The 13,954-nt window shown below is 43.8% G+C and overlaps 1 protein-coding gene across 4 annotated transcripts in view; it reads left to right on the top strand.

Annotated features, from left to right (window-relative positions):
- The window catches only part of chd7 (chromodomain helicase DNA binding protein 7), a 274,019-nt gene that overhangs the window by 29,796 nt on the left and 230,269 nt on the right, over positions 1–13,954 (top strand). For all 4 annotated transcript variants that reach the window (XM_048529010.2, XM_048529007.2, XM_048529008.2 and 1 more), the window contains exon 2: positions 1,055–2,884. In XM_048529010.2, the coding sequence (XP_048384967.1) occupies positions 1,241–2,884 (1,644 nt within the window). In that variant the 5' untranslated portion in view covers positions 1,055–1,240. The remainder of the gene's footprint in view (positions 1–1,054; positions 2,885–13,954) is intronic.

Raw genomic sequence — 13,954 nt, 5'->3', positions numbered from 1 at the left:
CAGTCTAACTTTTATGGAGGTTAGAATGCCCTTATAAATGGCCATCCTGTTTAGCCTTGTCGGAATGGTGAAAGAGTGTTCAGCTAGACACTCCCCAGCTGCGATGTGCACTTAGTCATAAATGGAGGTTGTTACATCACTGGTAATCTGTTTGCCTTGGGGTGAGTGATGAACCCTGTAGCTGCGCTTCCTTTGTCAGATCACTTTGAAAATGTGGCCTGGAATCTGTAAATTCATCATATTGGCTACTTGTTTCAGGCACATAGCTGGATAGGCTGTATCAGTACACTTGGGTAATAACTTGAAAGTTGTATCAAATATACATTTGTCAAAGCCTTATTTGAAATATCGATGAAATCGAACTATGTAGTGTTAGCAATTCAGTTTGGATAATGCCCAAAAAAAACTGATCTCAGGATATACTTGAATTAGTGCTTTTATATGATTAACAGAAAAGGTAGTTTTATTTATTGTTGTGGGCATGCATTTCTCAGCCACTCTAACTATTTTCTATAGATAACACTGTTGTACACTAGTTGAATTTCATTATCTATATAATTCTGCTTGCTTATATGCTACTCTTGGGGATGAGGAGGTTAGGAACGCGATGGAAGAGGTTGATACACGCGCTTAGCCTCACTGGAGCAGATGGTGTGCTATGCTGTATTCGTCCAGCTGTCTGCCTGGTGTGCTGGCAGCTGCTGTGACTACAGTTTGGCATTTTGTTCTTTTGCAACCAAGAATGTAGAACTGGCAAGTTAAGTGATGAATGAATTAATGGTTCAGGTTCGTGCTTGCATGAGTTATCACTAATGTATTGTACAGGATGCACTTGTGCAAACCGTAAGCAAAAGTGTAAAGAGGTTTTGCTTAATTTTGCTGGTTCGATATTTTAAATTGCCTAGGAAGCTTAGCATTTCTTGTTTCAGTTATGCAGGCATTAACATTAGAAGGAAGGGACATCTTAATGTGACTTTATTGATTGTCTTTGTCTTTGTGTGCATTATTCATTCCATTTGTTCCCAATTTCACTTTATTTTCATTTTCTCTCTAGGACCTCTATCCAGACTCTGCCTGACACTGAGTTGTCCAAAAGAATTAAGGAAATGTGGAGTGACACACAGGAGATTAGTCATAGGATTTAAGGCTTTGAGGACGGACACCTCGAAGGGAAGCGGTGAGGTGAAGCACAGAATAGCTCACTTTTTGTGCCGTTAGGGGAGCTGTGAGCACAAGGAAGATGGCAGATCCTGGTATGCTGAGTTTGTTTGGTGATGATGGGAACATTTTCAGTGAAGGGCTTGAAGGTCTTGGCGAATGTGGTTTTTCAGAAAATCCAGTGAATACTCTTGGGCAACAATTACCCATGGATCAAGGATTTGCCTCCATTCAGTCTCCTCTCCATCATCCCCCACCTACTCAGACTCAAACTAAACTGGCTCATTATGATCACTTTGGTCCATTTGAACAGCAAAAAATACATCTAGTAGATCAGCCTAACCGAATGCTTGGCAATACACCCGGGAATGGTATGGCATCACCCCACTCTCAATACCACAACCCCACAGTTCCACCAGTCCCTCACAGTGGTACTCAGTTGGGAGTGTACCCTTCTATGCAGAATGAAAGGTGTGGACAGCAGTTTGTAGATAGTAGCTCTATGTGGGGCCCACGTGCTGTTCAGGTGCCAGATCAAACCCGACCTGCCTTCCAGCAACAGCAACAACCACAGCCACCACCTCCAGGGCAAGGGCACACTCAACATATGCAACAGATGGGGAATTACCTAACACGTAGTGATTATTCATTGCAACAGCACAACCAGCCTCAGCAGCAGAGGGTGAACCAATTCACTCAGGGTCAAGAGGCCCTCAGTCAAGGAAATCCTTTCATGGGAACTTCAGGACCAGGCCACTTGGCTCACATGCCTCAACAAACCCCCAACATTAGCCCTTCTTTACGTCACACTCCAACCCAGCAGTACCATGCCCACCCCCCACCTAATTCTCTCCATGGAGATTCCATTGCGCATAGTCCTAGATTCTCTCCAAATCCTTCCCAACAAGCCGCGAGCAGACAACAAAACTTAAATTTTAGTTCACGTAGCCAGGCGGTACCATCACAATCTGTAAGTAGCTCAGGGCAGTATTCACAATATCCTTATAGTAACATTAATCAGGGATTAGTTAACAGTAATACAGGGATCAGTCAAAACCTAGGCCTTAATAGTAACCCATCTGTGAACCAGTCAATACCCCGCTATCCAAATACTGTGGGATTCCCAGGTGGCACAAGCCAAGGACTAATGCACCAGCAGCCTATACATCCAGGTGGCCCACTTAACCAAATTAATGCACAAACTATGCACCCCACACAGTCTCAGGGAACTTATGCTTCTCCACCACCAATGTCACCGATGAAAGCTATGAGTAACCCAGCAGGCACCCCTCCACCACAGGTTAGGCCTGGCAGTGCTGGCATGCAGTTGGAGGTTGGAAGTTATTCAAACATGCCTCTGCCTCAACAGCCGCACCAGTCCCCAGGTACCATGGGACTTGGACAGAGGAGCATTGGTCCCAGAAGCATGCAGACACAATACATGAGCCCTTCTGTACCAAGGGATATTGGCAGCCTTCCAAGACCAGTTGGTGCACTCGGTCCCAGTGGAAATCATGCTGATCAGATGATGCAGGAACGTCTAATGTCTGGCCAGCAGCACCCAAATCAGCCTTTTCAGCCTCAGTTGCCAACTTGCCCACCTGTGAAACAGCACTCAGCAGTTCATCATCAGACTTCTCCTACATCTCATCAACATCAGCCCTGGGTTCAGTCACAGCATTCTTCACCTAAGACCACATTGCAACAAGTGCCTGCCCAACATCAGGTAAGTGTATCTACATTATGGTAGAGTGAAATCCAAAATGTCTTTCATTCCTGTGTGTTAGTGACTGTTTGTTTGTGTCAGAAGTTAAATATGGCAAGTTGTTTTATCATGACAATTATTGTGAATTAAGTAATGGAATTTCCATTGCTTAGCTTGAGACTTTTTGAAACCACATGCAGCTTGGCATTAATGTTTTAGCTAAGCTTGAAGAAAATTACAAAGCAATGTGTGATTTGGAAGAAAACATTTTGGCATGCAAATCCCAAGGTCCATTATTTTTATACATTTTCTGTTCTGGCTTAAATTTTCCAACAGGACAGGGAAGGGCACAACAGCTACATTTCAGACAATATTGACCTATGCTGTTGTTCTGTGGTTCTAGTATGCCTTCAGTATCACTCCAATCCTTGGTGTTTTTTGAAGCTTTTCATATTTAAATTTGAAGCTTCCTGTGTAATTGCTGACTTCCTGTTGACTCCATTCTGCTGCTTGCTTCCAGTTTTCTCTCCTGTCTATTGGGCTGAGCCTCTAGATATCTAGATCTCTACATCTCACCAGTAAGCCGATTGTTTGCATCGTGCTCTGTATGTGTCTACCCTCCCGGTTGCACTTCATTTCCTTAGCCTTCGACTTGCTGAATCTAACGGAGTTATGCTTCAGCACTGTGCTGAATTCCTTCAAACTTTACCCCCCCCTTCGTCAAACAGTCTGCAGTCAAAGTATTACAGACTTCTGACCTTTCCTTTTTTTATAACCTCTCGCTTTGTTGCTTTGTAACTAGTTCAATAAATATTATTCAAGGTCCTGCAGATTGTCTTCACTGCCATCAGGGTCACTACTTCCAGCGCCACCAGTGTTACCTTCAAAGTTAACTTTAAATTTGGATCCAGATTAAGTGGTGGAGCAGGAAGCAGAGGATGTTTGTTGAGGGGTGTCTTCATCCACTGAGGTCCCAAAGAGGTCATTGTTGAGTCCCTTGCTATCAGTGGTATGTATAAACAATTTGGACTTGAATGTAGGAGCATTGATCAGGAAAATCACGACTGATAGAAGAATTGGCGAGGAGGAAATTAGTGAGGAGAACAGCTTTAGATTAAGAAGGCATGTGGTTAAGAAAACAAATGGGATATTTGCCTTTATTAGCAGAGGCATAGAGTTTAATAGCAGGGTGGAAGCAACAATGGTATGAGGCATGAACTGGCTATGATAAATTGGGGATCGTCGCTTAAAGGGATGGTGAGTAGGCAATGGCAAATGTCTAAAGAACGCAAGAACAACAATAATTGTTCATCCTTGTCTGCTACAGAAATAAAATGGGAAAGACCATAAGACATAGGAGTGGAAGTAAGGCCATTTGGCCCATCAAGTCCACTCTGCCATTTAAATCATGGCTGATGGGCATTTCAACTCCACTTCCCTGCACTCTCCCCATAGCCCTTGATTCCTTCTGAAAGCAAGAATATAAGGAAAGATGGCCTGATCGTGGCTTACGAGGGAGACTAAGGATAGCATTGGATCCAAGGAAGGGTCATACAAATTGACTCAAAAATAACAGAACACCTGTGGAATGGGAACAGTCTAGATTTCAGGAACGACAAAGATTCATTAAGATGGGTTAAATGGAGTATAGGAGTAAGCTTGCAGGAAACTTTCAAACTGATTGTAAAAGATTTTGTGCATATGTGAAGAGAAAAAGACTTGTTTGAGACAAATGTAGATCTCTTACAGCCATAAATGGGGGAAGTTAAAAAATGCAGAGCAAATAAAGCAACCAAATAACTATTAGATTGTTGAATTGCTTGTGGATATTGACTGTAGGTTGCATAGAAATAGTAAATGCATTTTTCAAGATTCTGTCAATTCTGGAATGGTTCCTATGGATTAGAGGGTAGCTAATGTAACTACCTTGTAAATAAAAAGGGATAGAGAGAAAGCAGGACATTATAGACCAGTTGCCCTACCATCACTAGTGTTGGAAGTGCTAGAGTCCATTATAAAAGATTTCATAGAATGTGCTTAGAAAACATACAGGATTGGACAGTCAGCAGCAATTTATGAAAGGGAAAAAATCATGCTTGACAAACCAACTAGAATTCTTTTGAGGATGTGACTAGTAGATTGATAAGGGGAGCCAGTGGTTGTGGTTTGCTTGGAATTTGAGAAGACTTTTGATAAGGTCCAACTTATGAGATAAGTATGTAAAATTAAAGCACCGTGTAGTGGATTGACACAGCTATAGAAGCGGTTGGTAGACAGGAAACAAAGAATAGGAATAAGCGAGTCTTTTCTTGATTGGTAGCCAGTGATTAGGGACTGCAGGGATCAGTGCTTGGACCCCAGGTAGTCATAACATATATTTGTGATTTGGATGAGAGAACTAAATGTAATAATATCTCCCAAGTTTGCTGATGACATAAAGTTTAGAGTTAAGTGAAAGAGGATTTCATTGTGATTTGGGCAAATGCATGGCAGATTAAGTATAAAATGGATAAACGAGAATCTAGAATCACATGTAGGGCAGACCGGGTAAGGATGGCAGTTTCCTTCTCTAAAAAGACATTAGTGAACGAAATGGGTTTTCCCGGCAGTCAGCAATGAGTTCATGGTCATCATTAGACACCTTCATTCTAAATTTTTTTTTTATTAATTTCAAATTCCACTATCTGCTGTGGCTGGATTCGAACCTGGGTCCCCAGAACATTACCTGGGCCTCTGGATTAACAGCCTAGTGATAAGCCATCGCCTCTCCTTGCTGCTGTAGTCTACTGTAATTCTGCATTTAACTGCTACCTGCTGCAAAGCAGATCTTGAGTGTTTCATTCATGAAATATTGGAGTCACTGGCAAAATTACAGAAGAAATGTTGGTTGGTGTTGTCATTGTTTTGAATTGCTGTAAATGTTATTTTTCTTCCATTAAACAAATCATCTATTTTATAAAAATCAGATGGAAGTTGTCCCTTGACCATATTAAGAAGAAAACACACTTTATGTTCCCTGCACAGGTGAAGTATTTTCCAAGCTTTTGTATGTGAACAATCACCTCACCCTTCTTATTGAAGAGGAATTGTTAAATGATTTGCATCACAGGTCTTAATACAAAAATTTAAACATTTTTGTAACTATCAATGCTGCCCGTGTAAACCACATTACACAAATACTTGTTGCAATGAATATTTCCTCACAACGAAAATGCTAGTCCCAGTGTTCTTTGATTTTCTGAGATGTCTTAAGAAGTAAACTTGTGTAAAATGCCTCTGCACAACTGTTGTTTTAAATTTGAGGCTCAACTGACTGTGATAAACAATGTCTCAAGTGTGTTTCACCAACCAGCTGGCATTGAATTACTTCTGCTTACTCTTGCATAAAACAGTTCAGCACAGAAACAGGCCCATTAACCTGCCATATCTGTGCTGACCATCGTGCCACTCTAAACTAATTCCATCTGTCTGTCCCTATCTCTCTAGTCCTTGCCTGTTCATGTGCCTGTCTAAATATCTCCTAAACTTTGATGTTGTATCTGCTTCACCAACTCCCCTGGCAGCTTGTTTCAGGCACCTATTACCCTCTGTGTTCTTAACAAATATCTTTTTCCTTGCGCATCTCCTTTTAACTTCTGCACTTTGCACCGCAAACGTATGCTGCCTAATAATATGACATTTCCAGCCTGGGGGCAATTATTCTGACTATCCAGCCTTTCCATGTGTGTCTCAATTTTATATGCTTCTCTCAGGTCTAGCAAAAACAATCCAAGTTCGTTTGACCTCTCCATATGGCTAATGCATTCCAATCCAGGCAACATGGCACAGTGCCTCAGCGGTTAGCACTGCTGCCTTTCAGCACTAGGGATCCAGATTTGACTTCAGCCTCAGGTGTCGGTGTGGAGTTTACATGTGCTCCCCGTGTCTGTGTTTCCTCCAGGTTCTCTGGTTTCCTCCCACAGTCCAAAAATGTGCAGGTTGGCTGTGCTAAATTGTCCACAGTATCCAGAGAAATGCAGGTCAGGTGGATTAGCGAGGGGCAACACAGGATTACAGGGATAGGGTAGAGGGGTGAGTTTGGGTGGAATGCTGTTTGAAGAGTTGGTGTGGGCTTATTGGGCTGAATGGCCTGTTACCACACTGTGGGGGTTCTATGATCTATGAACGTCCTGTCAAACCTCTTTTGCACCCTCTCCAAAGCCTCCACATCCTTCCCATGATGTGGTGACCAGAACTGCACACAGTATTCCAAATGCAATCTAACTAAAGTCTCCTACAGTTGCAACATGATTTAGCAACGTTTATACTCAATGCCCCAGCTGATGAAGCCAAGCATGCTGTATTGCCGGCTTCCCCAGTTTCATTCACTTGCATTGCCACTTTCAAGGAGCTATGGACTTGGACCACAAGACGCCTCTATATTTCAATGCTTAACTGGACAATTCTTTAACTGGCTTTATGTCTAATCCCGTGGCTTCGTTTGTCTCAAATTTTAAGTTATGACCTCTGGACACAAGTGAAAATATTTGAAATTGCAAGCAGTAGCACGGCGTTCTACTGCTGATGGTGCACCTTTTATATCATGAAGTTGGCTCCTGCTTCAAAATAATTTTCAAGTTTTAAATTGTACCAAAAGTCTTGTGTCCCAATATTAGATTTGGAGAAAAATGTATTATAAAAAATATTGATTTTCAAAATAAAGGTTCTGTCCAGCATTTTTTCATTTGGTTACGACATGTGGCTATTGCTGGGGGAACACCAACGATTGAACATTTGGAGAGGGTGGTGATGGTAAACTGAATTCTGTATTTGCTGCAGTCCTTAAAGTGTAGGGACATCCACAGGCTGTTAGATAGTGAACTCCAATGACAGGAGCAGAATTAACCCAGTCACCCCATCAGCACCACTATTTGATTGTGGCTGATATGTTTCTCAACCCCATTCTCCCTTCTCCCTGTATCCCTTGATTCCCTTACTGATCAAGAACCCGTCGGTCTCTGTTTTAAACGCAGTCAATGACTTGGCCTCCAAAACCTTCAATGAGAATGAGTTCTGCAGATCCACCATTCTCTGGCTGAAAAAAATTCTCATCTCAGTTCTGAAATGTTGCCTGCTCACTCTGAGGCTGCCCCCTTGAGTCTTGTCTTCTCCTAATAGTGGAAACATCCTCGTGTTTACTTTATCCAGGCCTTTCAATATGTGGAAAGTTTCAATGAGACCCCCTCCCCTACAGCCATCTCAACTCCCAAGTGTAGACCCAGAGTCCTCAACCACTCCTCATAATGTCAAGCCCTTCATTGCTGGGATCATCCTGGTAAACCACCTCTGGACCCATCCAGCAGCAACATTCCTCTATGTTTGGGAAAAGAAGCACAGGCTGACTGCTTTGCAAAACACAAATATTCTGTTTGCAAGAGGATCTTGCATTTCCAGTTGCCTTCCACTTTGTTCCTTGGCCAACGCCTCTGTCTCGGGCTTGCTGCAATGCTCCAGTGAAGCTTAGTGCAAGCTAGAAGAGCAGCACCTCCTTTTATGCTTGGGAATTTTGTACCCCACCGAACTTGATATCAAATTCAACAATTGGGGCTTGAAGCACCTTCCCCCATGTTTTTGGCCAAATCCCACAGATCAGACCTTGTCATCACTTGGGTTGCTACACAAACATACCTATTGTCAGCTATTAATGGTCCCCATTAGCAGCTTACTCATTCTCCTAGACTGATCTTTATTATCTCCTTTGTCTGTCCAATTGTCTTTCTCTTTGAACTCTATCTGCACCTATCTTTTACCCGAATATTGTCAGCGCTTGCAATGTTCCAGTATTCAATGGGCTCTGGTTATTTATTATCACAGTGAATCAAATTGCCTGGAGGCTGGAATCTGTGGTGTTGAGGGCCTGCACAAGGCGCCAACATGAATCACCTGCTCTGAATTTCTGGCTGAAGATGGATGCTAGTACTGCAGTGATAATGGGAACTGCAGATGCTGGAGAATCCAAGATAATTAAGTGTGAAGCTGGATGAACACAGCAGGCCAAGCAGCATCTCAGGAGCACAAAAGGTGACGTTTCGGGCCTGGACCCTTCATCAGAGAGGGGGATAGGGTGAGGGTTCTGGAATAAATAGGGAGAGAGGGGGAGGCGGACTGAAGATGGAGAGAAAAGAAGATAGATGGCGAGTAGAGTATAGGTAGGGAGGGGATAGGTCAGTCCAGGGAAGACTGACAGGTCAAGGAGGTGGGATGAGGTTAGTAGGTAGGAGATGGAGGTGCGGCTGGGGGTGGGAGGAAGGGATGGGTGAGAGGAAGAACAGGTTAGGGAGGCAGAGACAGGCTGGGCTGGTTTTGGGATGCAGTGGGGGGAGGGGACGAACTGGGCTGGTTTAGGGATGTCGTGGGGGAAGTGGAGATTTTGAAGCTGAAGCCCACATTGATACCATTGGGCTGCAGGGTTCCCAAGCGGAATATGATTTGCTGTTCCTGCAACCTTCGGGTGGCATCATTGTGGCACTGCAGGAGGCCCATGATGGACATGTCATCTAAAGAATGGGAGGGGAAGTGGAAATGGTTTGCGACTGGGAGGCACAGTTGTTTATTGCGAACCGAGCGGAGGTGTTCTGCAAAGCGGTCCCCAAGCCTCCGCTTGGTTTCCTCAATGTAGAGGAAGCCACACCGGGTACAATGGATACAGTATACCACATTGGCAGATGTGCAGGTGAACCTCTGCTTAATATGGAACGTCACCTTGGGGCCTGGGATAGGCGTAAGGGAGGAGGTGTGGAGGCAAGTGTAGCACTTCCTGCGGTTGCAGGGGAGAGTCGATCCCACCCGATCTGACCCCACCACCCAAGACATTTTTCCATCCCCACCTTTATCTGCTTTCCGGAGATATCACTCTCTCCGCGACTCCCTGGTTCGCTTCACACTGCCCTCCAACCCCATCACACCCAGCACCTTCCCCTGCAACCGCAGGAAGTGCTACACTTGCCCCCACACCACCTCGCTCACCCCTATCCCAGGCCCCAAGATGACTTTCCACATTAAGCTGAGGTTCACCTGCACATCTACCAATGTGGTATACTGTATCCATTGTACCCGGTGTGGCTTCCTCTACATTGGGGAAACCAAGCAGAGGCTTGGGGACCGCTTTGCAGAACACCTCCGCTCGGTTCTCAATAAACAACTGCACCTCCCAGTCGTGAACCATTTCCACTCCCCCTCTCATTCTTTAGATGACATGTCCATCATGGGCCTCCTGCAGTGCCACAATGATGCCACCCGAAGGGTGCAGGAACAGCAACTCGTATTTCGCCTGGGAACCCTGCAGCCCAATGGTATCAATGTGGACTTCACCAGCTTCAAACTTTCTCCTTCCCCCACCGCATCCCAAAACCAGCCCAGTTTGTGCCCTCCCCCCACTGCACCACACAACCAGCCCAGCTCTTCCCCTCCACCCACTGCATCCCAAAACCAGCCCAGCCTGTCTTTGCCTCCCTAACCTGTTCTTCCTCTCACCCATCCCTTCCTCCCACCCCCAGCCGCACCTCCATTTCCTACCTACTAACCTCATCGCACCTCCTTGGCCTGTCCGTCTTCCCTGGACTGACCTATCCCCTCCCTACCTCCCCATCTATACTCTCCTCTCCATCTATCTTCTTTTCTCTCCATCTTGAGTCCACCTCCCCCTCTCTCTCTATTTATTCCAGAACCCTCACCCCATCCCCCTCTCTGATGAAGGGTCCAGGCCCGAAACATCAGCTTTTGTGCTCCTGAGATGCTGCTTGGCCTGCTGTGTTCATCCAGCTTCACACTTTATTATTATACTAGTACTGCAGTCTTTTGCACTGATGTGCTGGCAACCCCACTGTTGAGAATGGGGATATTTGTGGAACTGCTTTCTCCAGTTAGGTATCTCATTATTCGCAATCATTTATGACTGGATATGGCAAGACTGCAGATCTTAAACCTGATCCGTTCATTGTCGGATGGCTCGGCTCTGACTAGCCAGTGTTGCATCCACTGTTTTACTTTTGCTATTTTACATGCAAATCGTCATTTGCTGTAGATTTACCAGCATGGTGCTTTTTTTTTGTTTCTAATGCTGGTGCTGCTCCTAGTTCATCCCATTGCACTCTTCTTTTGAACCCGGATTAATCTCTTGTCTTAATGGTAATGCTGGTATGGTATGTCCCAGGCAGTGAGCTTTCATAATGTGGTTGAATACCTTTGTTGTTACAACAACCGCAGTTCTTTCAGTTTTTAATCAGGAACAAAAACAAAAGCTGCTGGAAAAGCTCAGCAGGCCTGGCAGCAGCTGTGCAGGCAAAAACAGTTACCGTTTCGGGTTTGGTGACCCTTCAAGGAAGGGCCACTGGACCTGAAGCATTAACTTCATTTTTTTCCTTCATAGCTGCTGCCAGACCTGCTGAGCTTATCCAGCAGCTTTTATTTTTGTACCGTTTTGTTGTTGCTTACAGCCCATAGTATTTTGTGGATGTTGAGTTTTAAATTGCTAGATCTGTGTGAAGTTTATCCCATTTAACACAGTGGTAATACGACACAATGCAATGGCGTGTACTGCCAGTGTGAAGGTGGGACTTTATTTTCACTGGGCTGAGTGGTTCTCATGCCTACTGACACAATTAGAGACATTTGCAACAACTGGATAAGTAATGGCAAGATCAAGTAAGACCCTCCCACTGCCATTTTCTTGTTTCCCTCACCACCTGCTCCAACACAGCCCAGAACTGTCATTTAAAACTTGGCCCACAGATCAGCCACGTTTGATGATAGACATTGAAGCCCCCCACCCTGAGTGCTTGCTGTGCCCGTGCTATTCTCATGATACTTTCAGTTGGTATTCAGCGTGTTGGAGTACTGAGTCATCAACTATGCAGATTTGAATGTTTTCTTAAAACATATTTGTCCTCTACTAATGAACCTATATTTTTTAGAAAAGACTTTACAGATAATTGGTTTGCAAACCAGAAATTTAGATCTGTCATAGTAGCCCTGGGGGCAAAGTAATCAAACGCCGTCTCCCGTTTCCATGTTTTTAAATCTTCCCCAGGATTTAACAAACTTCTTGATTGATTGTACCTAATGGAGCAGTGCTACATTGCTCAGGGGAGCAGAAGTAGCCATTCAATCCATCAAGTCTGCTCTGCCATTTATTGAGATCATGGGTGATCTGACAATCCTCAACTTCTTTTTCCTGTCTTAGCCCCATAACCTCTGATTCCATTACTGTTAAAAATGTCTCTCGGCATTGAGTATACTTATTAATCCAGCCTTTGACTCTATGGTAAAGAATTCCATAGCTTTTCAATCCTTTGAGAGAACAAATTCCTTGTTAACTTTGTCTTAAATGGGTGACCCCTTATTCTGAAATGCTGATTAGTCCTAGACTCCCATAGTGAGAATCTACCTTTCCACATTGGCCTTATCGAGTCCACTAAGAATCTTGTATGTTTTAATAAGATTGCCTCTTATTCTTCTATTTACCAAAGAATACAGGCCCAGCCTACTCACCTTCTCATCAGTCAGATAACCTCGCACATCTCCCATGTTAAACGCCATTTATCAAATTTTGGCCTGTTCAACTAAGCTATCTATATCCATTTATAAACTCATTTTTTATTGCAACTTACTTACCCATCTATTTTAGTATCATCTGCAAATTTGGATATTGTGCATTTCCCCCTTGCATTCAAGTCATTAATCTAGATGTTGAAAAATAATAAATAGTTAGAAGTCAAGGATCCAACCCTGTTGGACCCCAGTATTTACAGTTTACCACCTAGAAAAAATACCCATTTATCCCCACAAGTCTCTGCTTTCTGTTGGTTAACCAATTCTCTCTTCATGCTAATATATTATTACCCTTAACCCCATGTGATCTTATAAGATGTATTAACCTTGTGAGGCACTTTATCAAATGCCTTCTGGGATTCAGTATCTACTCCATTCTCTCAGACCTCCATTATCTACATTGCTTGTTACATCTTTGAAGAATTTGCTCTACAGCAAATTAGTGGAAAATGATTTACTCTTCTTAAACCAAGCTGACTCTGGATTGTATTTTGACTTTCAAATGTTTTGTTACTGTTTCCTTAATGATGGATTCCCACAATTTCTCATTAATAACAGTTAAGCTGGTCTGTCATGGTTGGCGGTCTTGTTTCTGGGTTTGTACCACAGTTGCATGTAGATGGGTCCATTTCAACATGTTTGTTTATTGCATCAATGATTGAGAACCAGGCCTCCAGGAATTCTTGTGCTTGTCTTTGTCTTGCTTGTCCTAGTACTGTAACTTTGCCCCAGTTAAACTGATGTCCTTCTATGTCGGGGTATATTGAAATGTCGGAGAGCTGGTCATGCCGTTTTGCTGCAATTTGGTGTTCACGTATCCTGATGGTCAGTTTCCTGCCCATCTGTCTTAATGTAATGTTTCTCTCGGTTGCTGTATGGTATTTTATATATCACATTTGCGGGCATGGGGTCTTTTGTCTTTTGTCTTCTCGGCAAAGCATGGCTATTGGTTTGTGTGCTATCCATAGGAGTCTTGTCAGTTCTGATGCATTTCTCATATAGGATAGGGTGGCCGGTGTGTTCAGGCATACAGTGTCTTCTTGGTGTTGCTTGTCTGCCAGGCATCAGTGGACAAAGCTGTTAGGATAACTATTGTTTGCAAAGACTCTGTATAGGTGTTTCTCTTTATTTTCGCCTAGCTGTGGGGTGTTGCAGTGAGTAATCACTGGTTTAAAGAGTCTTGGCACAGTTCTTGGTCCCTTACCCATCTCAGAGCTCATAGCAGAAGCTGTTACGCAAAGACTGGAGAACACAGCCCTTCCCAGATCCAGCCGAAATTATGGGTTAGATACGTGGATGGTACGTTCACGATGATTAAACAAGCAAAGTTAGAAGAAACGCACTACCTTATAAACAGCAACAAAACAGTAAGGAGCTGGCAGCAGACAGCAGGCCGGGCAGCAGGAAAGTTGACGTTTCAGTTTGGGTCCCTTCTTCATTCTTTTTTGAAAGAAGGGCTCCAACCTGAAACATCAATCTTCCTCTGCTGCCTAGACCGCTGTG

This window comes from Stegostoma tigrinum, chromosome 5 (genome assembly GCF_030684315.1).
Source record: "Stegostoma tigrinum isolate sSteTig4 chromosome 5, sSteTig4.hap1, whole genome shotgun sequence".
Classification (NCBI taxonomy): Eukaryota; Metazoa; Chordata; class Chondrichthyes; order Orectolobiformes; family Stegostomatidae; genus Stegostoma; species Stegostoma tigrinum.
The sequence above is the reverse complement of the archived record's forward strand: the minus strand, read 5'-3'. Positions and strand labels throughout refer to the sequence as shown.